This window comes from Arthrobotrys flagrans (genome assembly GCF_004000055.1).
Source record: "Arthrobotrys flagrans strain CBS H-5679 chromosome Unknown unitig_9, whole genome shotgun sequence".
Classification (NCBI taxonomy): Eukaryota; Fungi; Ascomycota; class Orbiliomycetes; order Orbiliales; family Orbiliaceae; genus Arthrobotrys; species Arthrobotrys flagrans.
In genome coordinates this window covers 1,930,428-1,950,753 of record NW_027137551.1, presented here as the reverse complement: position 1 = coordinate 1,950,753, position 20,326 = coordinate 1,930,428, and the positions used below count along the sequence as shown (strand labels likewise).

Here is a 20,326-nt window from a genome sequence, read left to right as displayed (position 1 = left end):
CATATTGATAACCATCCCGCTGCTCGTATGCACCCAAAACACCATCGCAATATAGAGATGAAAGAAATAAAGGAAACCCGTAAGTCCACGCAATGCTATGATCCGTACCCCGGCAATGAAAAGTTGCTATCTCGCTGTAAATGAATCAAATACAATGTAGTTCGTAAATAGTTAAGAAAAAAGTAAGCCCGTAGAAATGAGCCTAATCATCCTTTAATCAAGCTTTCAGCCCTCATCTGCTTAAACCCTTTCCCGGCAACATATCCCTGGTAAGCCTTATATCTCAGCTTAGCAGGCATATCCTCAACTCCAGAAATGTAGTTATCGGCCGCATCCACAAAAGACGTATAAACCGCCTCATCCTCGACTGTACTCCTCAGGTTCGCAACGGCACTCGGACTTCCACTGTTAAGGTAATCCACAAAGACCCTCGGTGGGTTCGAAACACCCTCGTGAGGGACCATTGGAAGGTTTAGCGGGTGAGTTACGTAGCGTTCGTATTCTGCTTTCTCGGATTTAGAGACGGAAGGGTTGAGAGAGTGGTGGACGATCTGGTCCATTGTCCAAAGATGGGGTGGGAGAGTTTCTTTGTCGGATTTGGAGACTGTGCCGGGGATTGAAGGGATGCTGTCGTTTAAGCTTAGGTTTAGGCTGTACTTTAGGTTGTTTTCGTGAGAATGGTGAGATTGTCCACCGTTGGCATCTGTGAGCCAGCGTTGGAGGGAGAGTCGTTTGATATGCTTGCTAAGGTCGATGGTTGGGTCGAGGATCTTGACGCCACGACGTTTGCGACGGTTATCTTTCTCGCCGGACGAGCCGCGGACAGCGAACGGGGAAGGGTCTTGATTTGCTCCGTCTGGAACTTTGATACTCCTATAGAAGGTGTTAGTTATCGGTTATATAATTGGACAATGCCATGGGGTTTTGCATACTTGGCTGTCGAGACCATTCGATAGGCAAATATTTTTGGAAAAGCTGACAGAGCCTTTGGCTTATAATACTCTGACCAGAATTCGTCAAAGAACGAAATGTCTCGATTATTCAATTCCGCCATCGAAACGACAGGTGGGATCTCCAGTTTCTCGAGATGCGAGTCGGTCCACCACTTCACATAGCTACGTTTATTCTTCTTCATCCTCGGATCTGCGTGGTGCAGATAGTAGTCTGTTTCAAGATCCCACAACATCGGCTGGCCCTTTGCGAAAATGTAGTTTCCCAGGAACAGATTGATAGCCTCTTGTCGCTGGGCGTCCATGAAGGAATTATTGTAATACCGCTTAAAGCTCTCAATCATGTCCCGCGATTGGCTGGACCATTGGTTGATCTTACGGTATGTCTCCATGGTGTTAACCAGATGCGAGCCGCCATATTGGAGAGCAATGCTGTCGCCATGATCGTGATACATGTGAGTAAACAAGTTGGAGACATCGGTGTCATACTTAAGATACCCATCCTCGATAATCCCAAGTGCCTTTAATTGCATTCCTAAAGCTCGCTTCCCGATAACGAACTGTGCAGCGTTAGTTCGATCAAGGCAGTCAATGCAGTTTGTTCGACAGACTCCGCGTTGGAGTTGAATCGGGTGGTCGTCGCCATATCCATTGTGGAAGATGCCAGTCTGTTTCAGAACATCTTCCGCAGTTTCCTCGAGTTTTTCGACGACGTCCTGGTCGCGGCTTTTCGCAACGCGGCTCATGTCCCAAGCTTTGTAGATGATGTCATCTTTGTTGGGTAGTAGATTTTTGAGATAATTAACGGCTTGTGTGAACTCATGCAAAAGGAGGGACTCTCGAGGAACCCTTTCTCTTGACTTGATGAGGTTGAGTACTATTATCGGCGCTCCATATCTATCGAAAAGTTGGTCGAAATGGAGGGCTGCGGCACTGAAAAAGGGATCAACGAGGTTGAGAGTGATTGGGGGTTTTGGAACAGACGGGCTAGATTCCTGTGACCAATACAGAGGTATGCTTCCACGGTGTTGAACGTAGGATGTGTAGTTTGGACTCCCAAAAAGAATTCCACCAGGAGCGTGGAAGGATGTAGTCCTCATATCAGAGACAATCTGCTCCGACTCCACGTCGTTTGCTACGTATCCCAAGTCGTTTGCACCTCGCTTGAGAAATCTTGCACCTGCGAAATATCTGGATCTTCGGGCAATGAGGGTGACATATACTGGACGTCCAAGCACCGAGATCTTGCATTGATCAAGAAAACCATGAAGCAGAGGGAGACACCAATCGAAGGTATTCGTCATGTACTGGAGAGCAGGTTGTAGAAGATAGTGGTTCCAGGCAAACATTTCGTTGTAATCGGCACTAGACGTCATGGAAGGCCTCAAACCATTCTTTAGAGACTCTCTAGCTTTGGTCAAGTTGTACTGGAGCGTCCGAGAGATATCATAAGAATAACTGAAGTAGAAGTTCTTCGTCAAGTCTAAATTGCCAAATATGCCCATAAAACGTGCCTCCTCGGGATTCTTGTCCGCCTTCTTCGTAGACGTCGCAGTAATTATGGGGATCAATTCCGTAGCTTCAATCTGGTAGATGTAATGGCCACCAAGCATAGCAACTATACTCTTCTGAGTGATAACCAACATGTAGTAGTTTGTCGTGAACCGAATAAATCCTAGAATCCCCCACATTGCACACCTCTTCTTGAGCCCACCATGAGCTCGATTACCATCTTCAATGGCGGCCAGAAGCTGTGTCAATTCGTCTTTGCTATAGACGACATCGTCCTCAATGATGGAAAGCTCTCCAGGGTCAACAGTTCTGTCGATTTTCAGCATTCGGTATAGTTCGTCCTGTGAATCGGAGCCGACAATGTAGTATCGTGTGGATGTTTCGTAGAGTATGAACTTTTGCATACGATGGACGCCATCGGGTGTATCTGATAGGGCCTGCTGGGGTGGTCGCTTCTCATCTCCACCCCCGAGATGCGAATGTGCAGAAGTCCTACCGGAATAATGGACTGGGTTGGTGGGGTAAAGGTGCGGCGAGGGGGCGAATGGTTCTGGTTTCTCGGCCGGAGTATCGACTGCCTCAGAATGTTCGATAAACGAGCCCTCGGATACCTCAGATCTCTCCTCCTCTTCCTGACCTAGGGCAGGAGGGATAGGGCCTTGGTGGTTGTCGTGGTTCTCGAAGTTTTCAGCCATATTGGAGTTGGCTACCAGATGGCTAGCTTGTTAGGGTGGTTGGAGTTCGGAAGAAGCAACTAGACTGCTCAGAAGGTGCTGTACTTTCAGCAGCATGCTAGTACGTGTCGCAGTAAGCTCGTGAAGCTTTATATTTATTCGTCACATAGGCGTGAAGTCGGGCTGAATGGTGACGTCGTCGGTTAGCTATTATCGATAGTGTCGCAGGTACTCGTTAGTCGCAGGTTTAAGGCAGGAGGAGCATCGTTATCGCCTGGAGGCAACACAAGCTGGGTAGCTGGCGGCCTCGACAAACGTAATCACGTTCATCTGACCGCGGGTTCTCTTAGCTCAAATCACGTCCACCCTTCTGAGCAGGGGGCTTCACCGACCTATCGCAGCTGCAGTTCGTGTCGCATATCTACGTCCGAGTCATCTCAGCTCCAAGTTTTCGCAAAAATGGCGGACGAAATGGATACATCCGCCGATATACCTGAACAGCCAGAAGTCACGGCTTCAAACGATGACCCGCGAGGAATGAAGCGCAAAGCTACCGACGACATACTCGGAAACGCTCCTAGAAGGATTAAGGTCGGTTCATTCCGAGTCTCATGGAGTTTTAGACGAATATCGCTAAGGAGAATTGTGGAAAACAGGCACTTTCGCAAACGGTGATAAACAAAATCGCTGCAGGCGAGATTATTGTTGCGCCCGTGCATGCCCTAAAAGAATTACTCGAGAATGCTGTGGATGCAGGATCTACTTCTATCGAAGTCGTGGTGAAGGATGGCGGTTTGAAGATGTTGCAAATCACGGACAATGGTTCCGGTATCAACGTATGGTACCCACACGCTATTGTTCGCTATTTTTCGAGGCTGACATGGAACAAAAATGACGTAGAAAGATGACATGGGGATCTTATGTGAGAGGTTTACGACTTCTAAGTTGAAAACGTTCGAAGACCTCGCTAGTATTGGTACCTACGGCTTTCGGGGCGAAGCGCTCGCAAGTATCAGTCACATTGCCCATCTTAGTGTCACAACAAGGACAAAAGATTCGGATTGCGCCTGGCGAGCTGTCTATTCTGACGGCAAACCGATACCGCCAAAGCCAGGTGGCTCAGCAGAGCCGAAGGCTGTCGCCGGGAGGCAAGGAACTCAGATAACGGTCGAGGATTTATTTTATAATATCCCTAGTAGGCGACGGGCCTTTCGGAATACGAATGAAGAGTATTCCAAGGTCCTGGATATGGTTGGAAAATATGCGATTCATTGCGATGGAATAGCCTTTAGTTGCAAGAAGGTAGGAATTTACTAAAGAAACATTGGATCTACTTGCTAATGCGAATTTTAGCATGGCGAGTCTTCAATGGGGGTAGCAATACAAAGTGCTGCAAAAACGATTGATCGAGTCCGACAAATATACGGCAATGCAGTCGCAAACGAGCTCATCGCTTTCGATATTGAGGATCAGAAACTTGGATTCAAGGCTAAAGGCCTAATCACCAATGCGAACTATAGCATAAAAAAGACCACAATGTTGCTGTTCATTAATCGTGAGTACGAGGCACTCTAAGATTCGTTACGAAATACCTAACGATAGAGTACAGATCGGTGTGTCGAGTCAACTGCCATTCGAAAATCGTTGGAATCAGTATACTCAGCCTTTCTACCCAAGGGTGGCCACCCATATATATACGTGACAATCGAAATCGAACCTCATCGAGTAGATGTCAATGTCCATCCAACCAAACGGGAAGTAAACTTCCTACATGAGGATGAAATCATTGAAAGAATATCAGACGCTGTCCAAGAAAAGCTAGCAGCGGTTGACAAATCACGCTCTTTCATGACACAAACAGTATTGCCTGGTGCGGGAATCCTTTCTTCATCGGCGTTTCCTCCCGCCACCAAAGCTTCTAGTTCTAGAGGAACAGCTGCAAATACTCCGGCAAAGCCGGCTCAGACCCCGAAACGTCCGTACGAAAACGAAATGGTACGGACAGATGCGAAAGTCAGAAAAATCACTTCAATGCTACCACCCGTTACACCTTCGTCTGCGTCAGGAGACATGCTACGAAATCTGACAAACAACGACGCATCGAATGCGGAATATGAAGACGATTCGCAGCCTGATTACGAAGTCATTGATACAAACAGACGGGTGATTAAGCTTGCGAGTATAAGAACACTTAAAACCGAGGTGAGGGACCAGGCCCACGAAGGGCTTATAGAATTATTTGGGAATCATACTTGGGTCGGCGTTGTGGACGAGTGGAAGAGGCTAGCAGCCGTTCAGAACGGAATCAAGCTGTATTTGGTAGACTATGGGGCGGTCTGGTATGTCGAGGATACACCCTGGGGAGTATGTTTGGAAGCTAACAGGAGCCACAGTTTTGAATTCTTTTACCAGCTCGGTTTAGCCGACTTTGGGAATTTTGGTCAGATGCGGCTTCAGGAGCCTTTACCTATAAAAGACTTGATGGATATTGCAATAGAACTGGAGAAAAGTGCGGAGATAGAGGAGGCGGGTGAAGTTCAATCAGATTGGGAAGGGGTTGCAGCAGTAAGTTCTAATTTTTTATACGGCCACCGAAGTGTTAGAAACTAAACTATTCTGCGCTACAGCAAGTCACAGAGACAATATTCGGAAAAAGAGAAATGATGTCCGAATATTTCTCTCTAAGTATTAACGATGAATGCGAGATCGAGAGTATACCTTTGTTATTGAAAGGTTACACACCGAATCTAGCAAAGCTACCCACATTCCTACTAAGATTAGGACCAAGGGTATGCTTTCCTTTTTCAAATATAAAAATCGATATTCAGAACTCATGCTAACGCTATAAAAGGTTAATTGGGAGGATGAACTCGAATGTTTCGATTGTATTATCCGTGAACTCGCAATATTTTATGTCCCAGAATCCGTCCCACGTCCAGTACAACTTACGGGGCCCACACAGGCTACAGAGGGCGAGGACTTAGAGATGACAGGCACACCGGATAGCATTCCGGCGGATATCAGAGAGCGGATGGAGGTGCATGACGCTCGCAGGAAAGAAATCGGCATAGCGTTAGAGCGTGTGCTGTTCCCGGAATTCAGGAAGAGATTACTGCCGTCGAAGAATTTATTGAAGGGTGTCACCGAGGTGGCGAATTTGAAGGGATTGTATCGAATTTTCGAGAGGAGCTGCTAGTAGAGCTCTGGATTGGAAGTTCGATGGGTCCACGTTGGGGCTATTTCAACGCCCCAGGCGACCGACTTGGATTAGTGGTACTGATATGAATTTCCAGATGGGCTGAAGCCGATTCCCTCGATGCGAAAGGCATTTTGCAATCTTCAACAAATTTTCTGGTAGAAAGGACAAGACATATTTCTAGAATTTACAATATATCTATTGGCACTTTTGTCTCGACGACCTTCTTTTAAGTAGTTGCAATGGTTCAATGGTATCCCTGTAGGTTGCAGTTGTGCAATTGCGTCGTGACGGTGGGAGCGGTACGAGCCATACCTGCATGTCTCAGATTCTTCAAATTTTCGCGTCGCATGAATCTTTTATAAAAAAAACCATTCTCTCCCTTCTTTTCTCCAACCTTCATCTCTCCATACCACAAGAAATGGCAGCAATCGGTTCTCTCGTTTTCTGCACCGACTGCGGTAACCTTCTCGACCGATCCGTCGGCCAGGATAAGATCAAATGCAATGTTTGCGGGTGTATCAATAAAGGTTTCTTCCCATGATCCTAACTCCCTGCCGCAGACGAATGAACAATTAAATTAACGAAAAATCAAAATTGAAGACACAAGCTCTAAAACAGTAGTAACACACTCGAACCCGGACGCCTTTCCATCGGCCCTCAAACAAAAGCATTCTACTGGTCAAAATCTAGCGCCGGAAGAGGTTGGCGGCCAAGCTGAGGTTTGTAGATTTCGACCATCTTTCCTGATGCACCTTGAACGGTCTTGTGTCAGCCGTCCGATCGAAGAAACTTTTTTTGGCGACAACACAGAAAGTGCAACAATTGACCACGGCGGCTGGTAGATTGATACGCCATGTCCTAAATGCGAAAATCCAACTATGAAATTTACTACCGTGCAATTGAGGAGTGCTGATGAAGGTGTAAGTTTTTGAAATCCCCCGGAATCCATTCCTGTTTTTAGATTTGATATTAACAAAAAACCCGAATACATAGGCTACTGGTACGCATACGAAGTCACTGCTCTTTAACTTTTTTCCCACCAGCTATTCTAACATTCCTGCCATCTAGTATTTTACAACTGCCCGAACTGCGGTTACAGGTAAGTTCTGATAGTAATAATAATTTTTTATTAGTACAGCTTTTCCCTAACGATAATTGTTTTTAGATATAATACGAACAATTAGAGGCTTGTCATGAGGGGCGTTGTCTGTATCATATTGTATTCCGTGGTTTACGATGGAGTTTAAGGAAGTGTTAAGTATCTAGAGTTCCTAATCAATCCTTGATTCTAGGCTAGGACCGGCATTGTATGTAATAGATTGTTTTGAAAAAAAACTTATCGACCTTATGAGCCTGGTTTGTGAGATTGAACTTATTTCATGGTAACTCGAAATAGGTTTGAGAAGATTGGTCCCTATAAAAAGAGAATCAAAATGACGGCACCAAGCCTATTCTCATATCCACGTCAAGCCCGTAATCAAGTAGGGAATCTCGGTGTGATTCGGCGAAACAAAATGAATTCCAAATGCTTAAAATATCTACAAATGTCGTCTACTTCGTAAACAGTTCATACATAAACAAAAACTTTTGATGGTATCTCCCAAAATCCATGTATTCTTAAAAGGCATCCCGGGGGTATGTATTCTCGGTCTCGTTTCTAAATCGCTTCAAAAAATCCCAGCAAGATCCCCGTTTTCAGGCCCTAACATCCCCAGGAATCAAAGCATACTCTAACTCCCCGCTCTTTTCAAACTCACTCATATCCAACGCAACAATAGCACTATCTCTGACCAATTTCTCGGGATCATTAACATATTTCATCAACTCTTCGTCAATTTCTGGTAAACCAATGCTTCCGAGTGCCTCGGCTGCCTCATGGCGGACCATTCCGTCTTCTTTTGTATCCGCTAGTACCTTGAGAAGAGCATCTTTAGAGTGTGGATCAGACATTTGTCCGAAGATGAAGGCGATTTCATGACGGAATAGAGCTGATGGATCGGCGAAGCCGCTGGCGAGGGCGTCGATGGCTTCTGGTGTGCCAATGTCACGGAGACGGAACATGGCTCTGTAGCGGTAGAAGAGGGTGAGAGATTGGTCGTTCATGGTATTCTGGAGTTCTGAAATTGATTTAATGTTGGATGGGAGTGGTGGAGCAGGGTCAATCGAGGCGAAGGCACTGTCGTTTTTCAGTTAATCTATAAAGGTTTTAGCTGGGAACGATTTTTGTAAACAAACCTCTTCTGCAAGTCCTCGTTCTTCCCTTGTTCGGAAAGATCATATTCGATCTTTGCAATCGAAAGTTCACAAGTTTGCCTTACAGCCTCTTCCTTGTCGTCCAAGTACTTTCGCAACAACGGCAAACTATCTGCCCCTCCGATCGCGGCGAGAGCCTCAGCAGACTCATGACGGCAAATAGCAGCCTCATTCAAGTCGTCGAGTCGCTCCCTTAGTGGTTTTATCGCATAATCATTCTTAGTTTGGCCGAGACAGTATGCTAGCTCATGCTTCAAAAGTGCAGATTCCGACGAAAAAGCGGCGGCAATGGCATCGATCGCTTTGAGATCGCCGTTGACACCGAGGTGTTTTAGAGAGAACAGAGCACGGAATCGGAGAGCGAGGTTTGCTGATTCGTCACAGAGAACGGTTTGGAGCTGTTGAACAGTTTCCATTGTGTGCTGATGTTGTGGTGGTGACTTTGAATGTGCGATGTTTTTGGTGAAGTGTCGACGAGTGAGCTCGTGAGACTATCTGTTCGGCGCAAAATATTAGCAAGGGAAGCTTGGAAACCGGAGCGCGGGGCAGCGATGCTCCGGGGGAGGGGCAGCTCGGGAGTACCCCGGTAACACCGACGCCAGTTATTTCCGATTCCGATGCGGAGTTAAGAATCACCAAATTCAAAGATATCTCGACAAAGTGTATGTAAGTACATACGATGTAATTTTTATTTAAAGTCAAACAATTCTACGCTACACAAGTCGCAAAAAATGCAGCAATTATAGACACAGTATCTCGCAAAGGCCAACATGACAAACCATTCAAAAGCCAACAAGAATTACATCAAACAGGTAACCCGGTGTCCCTCTCGTTTACACACATTTCTATTGATTTATCTATGTCGACCAGGTTTCTGCGGTGGTGGGTGAGCCCCGGGGCGGCCTTGCACCTGTGGAACATTTCCACTACTACTACCGCCGGTACTCTGCGGCTTTGGCGGTGGACGCTTCGGGTCCGGGTCAGGCTCGAACAAGTGCGGTGGTGGTTTGCGTGGTGGCTGGTCTGCATCTAGCATCAATGTCATCCTGTCCTCTCTTCCAAAGGCCAACTGCTCCAACCACGAATCCGGGGATACCATGTGCGAGCTTCCGAGGTATACATCTCTCTGGTACTGTTGAGAGATTTCGTAGCAAGACCTGGTTTCGGAATATGTGGCGCCTCCGGCGACGAAAACAATCATTCGCTGCTTCACTTCTACACTGCCAGCTCTCTGTTTCGTCCATGTAGGTTTAGATGTTCGAAGAGAAGTCTGTGGCCCGGCTAGCTGGGCTGCTTCGGCCGCAACAGCGGGGTCTGTGAACGGGTAGGATTCCATATCTAACGTTCCTCTCAGCTGATCTTCGAGCATCGTTTTGACCGCAGGGACGTAACGCGAAAGCTCCATTCCTTCTGGAATTGGTGGTGGTTTGGCTGGTGGGTATTTGTAACCCGGTCTGTTGGTTTCCTTGAGACGTCGCAGGACACGAACACCGATCAAATCAAGGTTGTAGAGGGCTGCCTTTACGGGTCCGCTAACCTTTCCATGGCGGAAGAGCTTTTCGACATCGGGGCCTAGAAGCCCGTCTCGCCAAATGAGGTATAACATAATCAGCCGTAGACGGTCGTTTCCGTTCCTAAATCGTTCAATATTAGAAGGCAATTGAGATTTACTAAGAAGTGAACGGTTCTTACTGTGTGATCGGGCTGTCCAATAACTGAACTAGTTGGTTTGTGACGTCTCTTGGTTTCTCATTCCCAGAATCGAGTCCGGTTGCCAAAGTCTAGTAATGGTTAGCGGTGAGGGATGATATAGTAGGGGCATCCTTATTAATACCTGTTCTAAATCCGCAAGATCCGGCAGGCCCCTCTCTTTAAAGATATTCATACATTCTTGCGCCATTGTTAAATGCAGCTCGTATGCATCTTTTGTAGCAGAGAACTGAGGCAATGCAGCTAACATGGTCTTCAGCGCGAAGACAGTGTTTGCGTTTTCGCTATGACAATTTGTTAATACCAATCTGAGCAGTTTAAACATTTATCAAACTTACGCGCTCTGGAATTCTGGATGGTCCTTGATAAACTTATCCAGATCCGCCATAACAGTTTGAATAGTCTCTGTCATATGCTTATGCCTAACCTTGGTCCATACTGTATCCTCGTCGCTGAGAACCATAGGTCGCGGATCTGAGGATTGTGGTGTATATGTAATCTTTCCATCCTCTTCTTGGATTGGAAGCAAGTCGTGGGCCATGGCTTGGTATGTGAATTCGTGTAACAGTGGTGCTATTGGGTCCATACTCCTATCCACGATAAATAGCATACCCCGAGGTCGCATCTTGTCATCCTGGGGAGGCCATTGTTGACCGGATGCCTCCATGTACTGTTGGTAGCGTTCCAATTCCTTCTGGACTTCCATTGCAATCATCTGGGGTAATTTGCTTGCTCTGTGGCTAAGGTGAGGGCTCATAAAGTATCGGACGACTGGGAATTCATCGAGGGCAACGCAAATCCCGAGGATCTAAGCCTATTGTTAGATGTAATCAACTGGGAACAGCCAGTGGAGGGTCCTGACCTTCTTTGCCGTTTCAGAGAACTCTCTTTGTGCCAAAGCGTCACATTTTGGATTGTACAAAGGATGGAACGACTTAGGATCCCGGAATGTGAAAACGTGACTCTCCATCGGATGGAAGTTAATTGGCAAGATTCTCTCGCTGAGAACCCAATTCCGACTATTCTGTGCTTGTCGAGCAAGACGGCTTCTCATGGAGTCGGAGGGACCTATCCACGGATTAGCTACCAGATTAATCCGTTCGTCATGACAGTGGTATGTGCACTAACTTGATGTCCACACCAAATGCCCTCCCATGTGCCTTGGTCTCTGCCGTTTGAACTCCGAGAGGAGGCACTCGAGAATATGGGGTTTTGGTGTTAGGAAGTAGACGGCTTCCATGTCGGGATGGGCAGTCCTTCGACTTTCAAGCTCCTCCACACCTAGGACAACTGTCAGTATTTCTATTGAACCCAGATAGCCCTGAGAACATCCAACTTGCCAGCAACATTCTGACTAATAATCTCATCTCTTGTTACAACACTATCGATGAGAGTGAGAGCTTCGGTGTCGGCAATAACGTATCTCCACTAGTTTTCGCTATTTAGTCGGGTTCAACGGTCCAGCAAGGGAGGCCAGGGTTTTACTAACTTGTCCCTCTGGATAGGTGCGCTTCACCGTATCCAGAATCACTAAAGATCAGAATTGTTAGCTTTCAATTCTAGCTCCAAGGCGTTGTAGCTAGCACAGTACATCGTTTCTGAAGCTTAATGAGATCAGAAGACATCTTGTCCACTAGAAGCCGTAGGCCGATTCGTCTAGCTTCCTTCCCCCGTGACTCTGGCGCCGCTTAGTCTTTCAAATAGAAAACGGTCCTGGCTGGTTCGCAGGTGACGGAAATTTAATGAAGGTTTCGCCTTGATGCTCGAGATTATTTTTGAGTAGACGTTGTTTGAGGGGCTGGAAGAGAGCTGGCAGATTACGGGAAATATCTCACCCACAGCCGAGAAGGGAGGTTCCATCCATCAGGTCAGGAAACGGACCGCGTGGTAGCGGATCACGTGGATGAAACTTAGTTTGACGGTCTTGTATTACCAAGAACAACACGGCAACGCACGAGTCGCAGCTGGTGTGGCGTTCGAGGGCTTGCCTGGGGTGATGTTCCCCGGTTCATACTCGTTTAGTATGATAATATCACTGCAATGTACGAAGCCGAGCGGGGAAATAACCAACTTGGGTAGGTTCACGACCAAAAGGCACAGGTATAGGCGTTGAAGTCCGATAAATATAGATACTCTATGAGCACTATGTACATATATAGCTACTACCGAGAGTCTTGGCGATAGAAGCTGGGTAACTAAGATCTGAATGATTGAAATTTATCAGGCAGATTGATTCAGGCTTTGTGGTATTTTAGTAGTCACGACACGGGATATATGCTGGTAAGATTTGCCGACAGCCCACCAAGTCGGATCGATATTATATTCGTACTGATCTACCTAGGTAGTATTCGTACTATCTGGGTGCAGTTAGACATTTTATATTAATCCAACGACCCAACCGCCCTTCTATGAATTTACACAAAAGAAGGAACTTTTTATTTGCAGCGTTTCGCCGAATGAAAGTGCAAACTTCAGCTCTTGCATATAGGCTGACATGGACTCTCAGCTTTTGCTGTCAAAACAACTCACAAGACTTCTTTTAATTTTGACGAGACTTGTATAACTCGTATTCAAGCGGTCTCCCCTCTGCCTTAGCAGGCTATGTCCAGGTTATCCATGCTGACGGACCCACGTATATGTCTCTCCCTTCAATTAAAGTTGGCAATTCCCAAGGTGTCAAAAGACAGCCCTACCAATCATGTGAGACATCGAAACGGCGAAAATGACAATTGCGACGGGGCAACTTTTCTGGCCTGGGGTGCATATAATAGAATATACCAACTGATATAGATACAGCCCCTATCATTTGTCGAAAGAGCGCGTATAACGTTGTTCTTCAGTCCTATGTAGTATTGAAAGCGGAGTAAATCTCAGTGCGATTGTCAAGAAACATATATATTAGCAGTAGTAGATATCTTAGTTGGAAGTTAAGACCCTCAAACTTTCAGCCAAGATGAAGTTCAGTGTCTCTATTTTCAACGTCTCCATTGCCGCTTACCAGTCCGTCTGCCTTCAACGACGGACATGCTCTCAGAATAACCTATACAGAACTCTTGAGCGCCTTCAGAGGGAATGATCTTTCTGCCAAGCCCTTCTCCTTTCCAATCCTACTGTCACAGTTCCTTCGAGCATCTCTGCAACTCCAATCGCAACAATTAGCAGTGCATGTAATTGTAGTGTAGCAACACTGACCACGTCGACGACCAGTACGACTAGCCCCCGTCACAACGAGTTCCACCTCGACCTGTGCGAATACAGTTACCACCATTCCCAACCCTGTAACAGTTACTATCAACCCAACCCCGTAACAGTTACGGAGAGGCTTGACCCAGCTACTGTCAGTGAAACATATACCCCAACAAGCTCTCCTACTCAAGCACCAACTGCTTGCTCCTTCGACTTCGAGAAACCTGACCGACTCTAGGGATGCAGCTTCGAAGTCGAATACTTCGACAAACACGATCTTGAATTCTCAGGCTGTGGCGAGCATGAAGACCCTACTCGGGCTCACACTGGAAATTAGTTCTAATAAGTGCTCTCATTTGAAAAACGACATATATCTATCGAGTTTAACATATGAACCCGTGGTATATACGGCTACACTGGGACAGCCAAATTGCCACCGGGTATCGCATCTTTTGATGGCTCTCAATGGAATCCCCAGAAGTGTCCGAGGCGATCGTGCAAATGAAAGTTGGCCGTGGCGGATTGCGCAATACGTAGGACATAGAATGGCGTATGCCAATCTTGATCCATTGGCTGCTAACATCGACTACGGACCTCGGGATGCTTCGGGCCCTGTTGGATTCGGTCCACCCGTTCTCCCGGGCCCATTCGATTTTATAACTAATCCGGGGGCCCGTTGTTCCGGGTCCACTCGATTACGGGGTCAATGTTGCCCCATCCGATGAGCCCCCAAATTTTCTATATTGACCACATGGAAATAACTTTGGTCCTGGATTGATTCGTCGTATAGGACGTATTGGGGGTCTGGAGATCTGAACCTCTATGATTTCCAAGATGGACCCGGACCACCCGGGTCCGGATCAGGGTCCGGATTTAAGGCTAAGCGAGAAGCTTTATCGCGGCGCGAGAAAGCGGATGGTAACGATGGATAGGCTAACAACCTTCAAAAGGAATAATCAAGTTGATGTTATACCTGGTATCCGAATCCAAGACTGGCATGTTTTTAAATTTCGTTGGTGTTTCATTGAGAAAATGACACTGTTTTTATGTAAGTTTTGCAGAAACCGGCATCATGTACCCAGTATTTCAGACTAAATTTAATATGTACTTGTCTTGAATGGCATTCCCTTTTGAAGTACAATCCTGGTAAAATATCAAAATGAGTTGGGCTGGACGAGACCTGGTAGTGAGTTGAGCGACAAAATTACAACAGGGAGTTCACCACCCACGTGACTGATATAGGTCACATGACTTTATTGAAAGGTCGAACACTTTTTTCTCATGAGTATATTGTTCACGAATGAATAATCAGAATTACAACAAAGCAAGACTTTTAGAAACGCCTAGATTCAGCGACTCTTATGAAGCCCGAATTATGAAATTTAATAACGTATTTAAAAGTGAATTTTTGGTGGGAGTTCAGTGGAGAAATCGAAATCTGGTAATAACACCGCGCCACTATTCTTTGGTGGTGTGGTAGAGCCACATGTGGCTGCGACTCTTGGCCCCGGTGTATCAAGTCTCGGGCAGGGTTCCGGGCTCTGGGACCATAAAAAGATTTTGCGACAATGTGTTTGGTGAATAGAACATCCCACATCGTACATCCCATCTCTAAACATTATCTTGACAAACTACAATCACTGCATTGTATTGAGAGTACTTCGATACAACTTTGGTACTTACCATAGTATGCTCTCCCCCTCTGGCTAAGATACACTGTGTTCAAACTACGGAGTACCACTAACCAATTACTGAAGGGTGTCAATGATGGATCGATAAACAAATAGTTATAGCTACAAACCTCGGCCTCGTCAACTTCCCCACCAACCTATTAAGCATCATGCGGCGGGCAGCATTCGGCCTCGTGACTCGTTCGCAGCCGTCAGTATGCCTCCTCTGTCGTATCTCCCAACCGACCCGCCGACACTTCTCCAGCACCCCCAGCCGTCTTCGCGTAGCCTCTAAAGGCAAAAGCAATGGCCCATCCATAAAGTACACCCGTTCGGATGATGGTCCGCAAATCGGCTCGGTCCCTTATTTCCTCAAACCTAATGCTTGGCGTCCGGCAGCACGTCCCCCGAAGGAAGAGCGACCATGGTCCATTAGTCTTCTTAAAGAACGATTGGGAATGGTCTTCAAACGGAATCCTGAAGACCCGAATATGCGAATAATATGGGGTGAAGAAGCAACCGCGATGCGAAAGGCCGACCCGGAAAAATTCAAGCGACTATTTCGTGAATACGTCGAGAGTATTCGTTTGGCTGTTGGTCTAGCCGATCCTCCTCCAGCCGATACCCCCGCAAACGTTCTCCAATCTGTCAAGGATATCCAGGAATTCAAGAAGATGTATTCCCAGGGCGGTGTTTCGGCGTTAGATGTGGCACTTATGGATACGTTTATCATGCGAAAGTATGATTCCAGTAACTGCGTCTCTGCCCAACGAAACTTGGCCGACTTTACACACCCAGCAGAATGGTTTCCTAAAACTAGGACGATGAAGCGGACATGGCATTTACACGTTGGACCGACGAATAGCGGGAAGACATACAATGCGCTCAAGAGGCTGGAGGAGGTGGAGAAAGGCGTATATTGTGGGCCATTACGATTGCTGGCTCACGAGGTATTCGTACGGTTGAATGCTAAAGGGGTCAAATGCAATCTGAAGACAGGGGAAGAAACAAGAATGGTAGGTGAAGACGTAAAACTCTGGGCGGCGACAGTTGAGATGGCACAAGTAGAGGTACCATTTGATGTGGCGGTTATCGACGAAATACAGATGCTGTCGGATCCAGAGCGTGGGTGGGCGTGGACGCAAGCTGTACTTGGTATTATGGCTAAGGAGCTACATTTATGTGGTGAGGAGCGAGCAGTAGGTATCGTCGAAAAACTTGCAAAGTTGTGCGGTGACGAATTGGTCATTCATCGGTACCAACGTTTGGGAAAGCTGGAGGTTATGAAGGAGAGTTTGAATGGTGATTTTACCAAGATCGAGAAAGGAGATTGTGTAGTTGGATTTGCGAGAAAGGATATTCATTCTCTCAAAAGGTTTATCGAGCATATCACCGGGTTAAAATGTGCGATAGTGTACGGGGCTCTGCCAGCGGAGACAAGAGCAGCGCAAGCGAAATACTTCAACGATCCGACGAATGACTACGATGTCCTCGTAGCCTCGGATGCCATAGGGTTGGGATTGAATTTGTAAATCCCCCAAAAATCTGGAACTTTTTATGGAGCCAAATGCTAACATGAAGTGCGCATAGGAGTATCAAGCGAGTTATCTTCAGCACCATGTACAAATTCAATGGTCAAGAAAATGTAGAGATTTCGATCCCATTGACACGACAGATCGCAGGCCGTGCAGGTCGTTATCGGTCAGCTGCAGATGATTCAAAGAAGACCCCAGCTCCGGCTCCTGCAGCTGCAGCAGAAGCAGAAAAGGAAGAGTCTTGGGACCCGACTATCGATGTTGGGGTTACACCGCCTAGCGTTGAAACACCGGCGACACCAGAACCAAAGGGTCCCCCCATCGATGGCAAGACTGGTTACACAACTACATTTGTGCAAAGGGACTTGGAACTTTTACAACGTAACATGCAAACCGAGCCACCAGAGATCGAGGAGGCCATTGTCCTCCCTAGAAATAGTGTTTTTGAAAACTACTGCGCCTTGTTTAAGGCCGGCACGCCATTCCATGAAATGCTCTCGAAGATCGCATCGCAAGCCTCGGTTGGCAACTTGTTCAAGTTCACCAATGTCAAACCAATGATCGAGATCGCGAAGCTCTTAGAGCCTACGGAAAAGGAGAAAGAATCGGGCGAAGCAGCCTTGTCGCAGCTTTCCGACATGGAGAAAATTATCTTGTCGTTAGCACCAGTCAAGTTGAATGTTGAAAGTTGTGTGACAGCATTCAGAGAATTTGCGAAGATAATCGCGGAGGGGGAAAAGAGCACTTTGTTGACTATCTCGAAGAAGGTGGTGGATATTGAAGCTTTGGATATTGAAGCCGAAGAGCCGACCCTGATGATTAAGAGACTTGAGGAGCTGCATACAGTTATCATGCTCTATTCTTGGTGCTCGTGAGTATTACCCTGCCCTTTTTTCCCCTCTTCCATATTGGATTTTGGAGATTAACTAGTAGTGATGGCAGTCAACGTTTCCGTCATGTATTGAGCGGCGATAGTATTACGGAAACTCTAAAGTCCAAAACGGAGGAGAAGATTGATGCTGCCATGAAAGAGCTAGATACAAGTAAGAAAGTCGTTTTGAGGAAGTCATTCAGGGAAGATGCAAGGAGAGGCAAGTCTGTCGATTTGAACACAGTCAGGAGAGGAAGCAATGTTCAGCAGCATCCTACTATCACGACACCGCCAAAGCGGAGGGATAGCGATAAGTTCGTGACGTACGCTAGGGGACCCCGACCAGTAAAATCTGCCGATGCCACTAGCTCAAAGGCGAGGCCATTGTAAATATTTGTATTTTTATCTGTATATATACTCATCTGGGACAATATGTCCGATTGAAGGGATTTAGACTATGGTCGACGGATGTCGAAACATATATTATGTAATTTACTCTGGCAAGAATTGTTTATTAATTTCACCGGAGTGCTCCATAATCTCGGGGCCAGATTTACTTCATCTACCCATCATGATACCAGCTAAGATAATTAAGTGATACCCAAGGCATCCTCTTGTTCGGAAGGGCATTGTTGGGGGTTGCGTGTTGACAGTCGAGTGCCAAGGCTGCGTGCGGTGGATAGCCGATGGGCTCCGATGGTTTGGGAATGGCTTGCCGAATGTCGCCGCTTCGATGCACGAGCGTTACTGGCCCTTTATTCTCCCGGCCGGCAGATGCAATAGCCTGGGCTGCGAATCCTTCAGCCATCAATCCCTTGTTTCTTCCTTCTTTACCTATTTGCTTTCCTGTATTGTATGGCCATTCGATTTTCATCGAATTCCGTCCTTCTTTGCAACTTATATAAGTCTTCGAGCTCTACCTACCCAGCGCTAGCTATTCGCCCACAGGCCAGCTGACTGGGATAAAAACGCTTGTTACCGACCTCTATCATGACAACTGCGCTTTCGAACGGCATTGCTGCCAATGAAGACCTCCCTGCCGTCTGTCGGCGCATAAACTCCAAGCTTACGGCTTTTCTGTCCACGCCGCCTACTACGGGCCGCCTACGATCTGTGCAGGAGCATACTAGAATATCATTATTGGCTATTGCAAAAGCTCTTGAAGTTTATGGGTATGTCTTTATACCTATAATTCCAAATAGGGTAAATTGTAGTACTAAACTATAAATCGTCAATGTATAGGCTTGACCACATCGCTCTCTCCTTCAATGGCGGCAAAGACTGTCTAGTCCTGCTCATCCTCCTCCTCGCAGTGCTTGACGAGTATTTCACCCTGAATGCGCAAAAGCCGACCACAGACTTCACAGCAGCGAAGGTGTACCCGAATACCCTGGAATCGCTAGTCACAGCATCGACATACCCATCTCTTTCCTTACCAACAGAAAGCACAGACTCTCATTCAGATCAAGACAACGAGAATACCCCTCCAGCCCAATCAAATGGAACCAACACCTCCAATGGCACTACCAACGGCACATCTCTACCCCAAAAGATCCATACTGTTTATATCCACTCTTCACACCCATTCGTCGAGGTTGATGAATTTGTGGCTCAATGCGTTAAATCATACCATCTGGATCTCCTCCGATATGACGAAAAGGGTGGGATGAAACATGCTTTTCAAGTATACCTTTCGCAGAATCCGAGGGTCAAGGCGATATTTGTGGGGACTAGGAGGACGGATCCGCATGGTGGGAGTCTTAAGCATTTTGATCTGACGGATGGAGGGTGGCCGGGGTTTATGAGGTGTCATCCGGTGATCGATTGGTGTTATGCGGATGTTTGGGGGGTGAGTTACAAATTTACACATTGGTTGAGGGATTGATGCTGATATGGTTATAGTTTCTGAGAGAGCTGGAGATTCCGTATTGTTCGCTTTATGATTTGGGGTATACGAGTCTTGGGGGAACGACGGATACTCATCCGAATCCTGCATTACAGAGACGGCCGTCTTTAGATCACGTCGAGGGAATGGCGAATGGAGATTGTATAGTGGATGGGGAGGGTACACCGCCGCTGCAGGACGAGGCGACGAAAGAGAGGAGGAAGAGTTTGGTAGCATGTTTTAGACCTGCGTATGAGTTAGAGTTTGAAGCGGACTCGAAGGAGAGACTTGGAAGGAATAGGTAGGATGGATTTGGTGAAAGTAAAGGTATTGCATAGAAGGTGTTTTTTCTTCTACTATTTTTATTGCTTTTCGTTCAAGCTGGTAAGGTTCTTGCGATTCTTAGAGTAGCATTTAGCTGGTCGGTTTTTGTCGTGCGTATGAATTTCTTTCTCTTTCTTTCCGTCTGTTCAAAGTGGTGTCTTGTTGATTCCGTCATATGTAAAGAACGATAGAGTTACCTTGTGTGGATAAACTACAAAGGCCGGAGATCTAGACTGTGTATATTCATGATCATGAGGTTATTTGGATAGCTAGATGTTCATTAACCACGTTTCACCCATTGGGTCGTGCATTTTGTTCCCGAGACTACTATGTACCAAGTACCAGATATCGAAATGTGATGAATGCGCTATCACAAAAAATTAAAAATAACTGAAGATAGGAGAAAGAAAATCGGTAATAGCCGAAAACTGTGGGTTATAACGGTTGAGAATTCTAACAAGCTGCAGCACTGAGGGGTGGTTTAATTGCGAAGAAAAATGTGGAGCGGCAGGTGCGAATGCTGGTTGATATAAGCAGGATACTTGGGTGAGTGCGAC

The 20,326-nt window shown here is 46.5% G+C and overlaps 7 protein-coding genes across 7 annotated transcripts; 4 read left to right on the top strand and 3 right to left on the bottom strand.

The window, feature by feature from the left end:
* Positions 1 to 206: 206 nt before the first annotated feature.
* On the bottom strand, positions 207 to 3,157 carry DFL_005923 (uncharacterized protein; the record flags this gene model as incomplete). Its single annotated transcript, XM_067635254.1, has 2 exons — positions 207 to 873; positions 933 to 3,157. 2 exons carry the CDS (start codon positions 3,155 to 3,157, stop codon positions 207 to 209), a joined length of 2,892 nt encoding a protein of 963 aa, XP_067489702.1.
* A 438-nt stretch (positions 3,158 to 3,595) lies between these two features.
* On the top strand, positions 3,596 to 6,332 carry DFL_005922 (uncharacterized protein; the record flags this gene model as incomplete). Its single annotated transcript, XM_067635253.1, has 8 exons — positions 3,596 to 3,727; positions 3,793 to 3,972; positions 4,037 to 4,438; positions 4,490 to 4,691; positions 4,746 to 5,475; positions 5,530 to 5,701; positions 5,764 to 5,925; positions 5,988 to 6,332. The coding sequence occupies 8 exons, from the start codon at positions 3,596 to 3,598 to the stop codon at positions 6,330 to 6,332; spliced, it is 2,325 nt and encodes a 774-aa protein (XP_067489701.1).
* A 421-nt stretch (positions 6,333 to 6,753) lies between these two features.
* On the top strand, positions 6,754 to 7,519 carry DFL_005921 (uncharacterized protein; the record flags this gene model as incomplete). Its single annotated transcript, XM_067635252.1, has 6 exons — positions 6,754 to 6,862; positions 6,936 to 7,054; positions 7,178 to 7,255; positions 7,329 to 7,335; positions 7,404 to 7,434; positions 7,501 to 7,519. The coding sequence occupies 6 exons, from the start codon at positions 6,754 to 6,756 to the stop codon at positions 7,517 to 7,519; spliced, it is 363 nt and encodes a 120-aa protein (XP_067489700.1).
* A 511-nt stretch (positions 7,520 to 8,030) lies between these two features.
* On the bottom strand, positions 8,031 to 9,004 carry DFL_005920 (uncharacterized protein; the record flags this gene model as incomplete). Its single annotated transcript, XM_067635251.1, has 2 exons — positions 8,031 to 8,511; positions 8,571 to 9,004. The coding sequence occupies 2 exons, from the start codon at positions 9,002 to 9,004 to the stop codon at positions 8,031 to 8,033; spliced, it is 915 nt and encodes a 304-aa protein (XP_067489699.1).
* Positions 9,005 to 9,441: 437 nt separating this feature from the next.
* Positions 9,442 to 11,923, bottom strand: DFL_005919 (uncharacterized protein; the record flags this gene model as incomplete). The annotated part of the gene is made up of 9 exons (XM_067635249.1): positions 9,442 to 10,222; positions 10,281 to 10,369; positions 10,423 to 10,582; positions 10,637 to 11,106; positions 11,161 to 11,366; positions 11,427 to 11,579; positions 11,639 to 11,726; positions 11,788 to 11,828; positions 11,890 to 11,923. 9 exons carry the CDS (start codon positions 11,921 to 11,923, stop codon positions 9,442 to 9,444), a joined length of 2,022 nt encoding a protein of 673 aa, XP_067489698.1.
* A 3,401-nt stretch (positions 11,924 to 15,324) lies between these two features.
* DFL_005918 (uncharacterized protein) lies at positions 15,325 to 17,950 on the top strand (the record flags this gene model as incomplete). Its single annotated transcript, XM_067635248.1, has 3 exons — positions 15,325 to 16,682; positions 16,745 to 17,560; positions 17,632 to 17,950. 3 exons carry the CDS (start codon positions 15,325 to 15,327, stop codon positions 17,948 to 17,950), a joined length of 2,493 nt encoding a protein of 830 aa, XP_067489697.1.
* A 600-nt stretch (positions 17,951 to 18,550) lies between these two features.
* Positions 18,551 to 19,750, top strand: DFL_005917 (uncharacterized protein; the record flags this gene model as incomplete). Its single annotated transcript, XM_067635247.1, has 3 exons — positions 18,551 to 18,732; positions 18,803 to 19,409; positions 19,463 to 19,750. The coding sequence occupies 3 exons, from the start codon at positions 18,551 to 18,553 to the stop codon at positions 19,748 to 19,750; spliced, it is 1,077 nt and encodes a 358-aa protein (XP_067489696.1).
* Between the last annotated feature and the right edge of the window lie 576 nt (positions 19,751 to 20,326).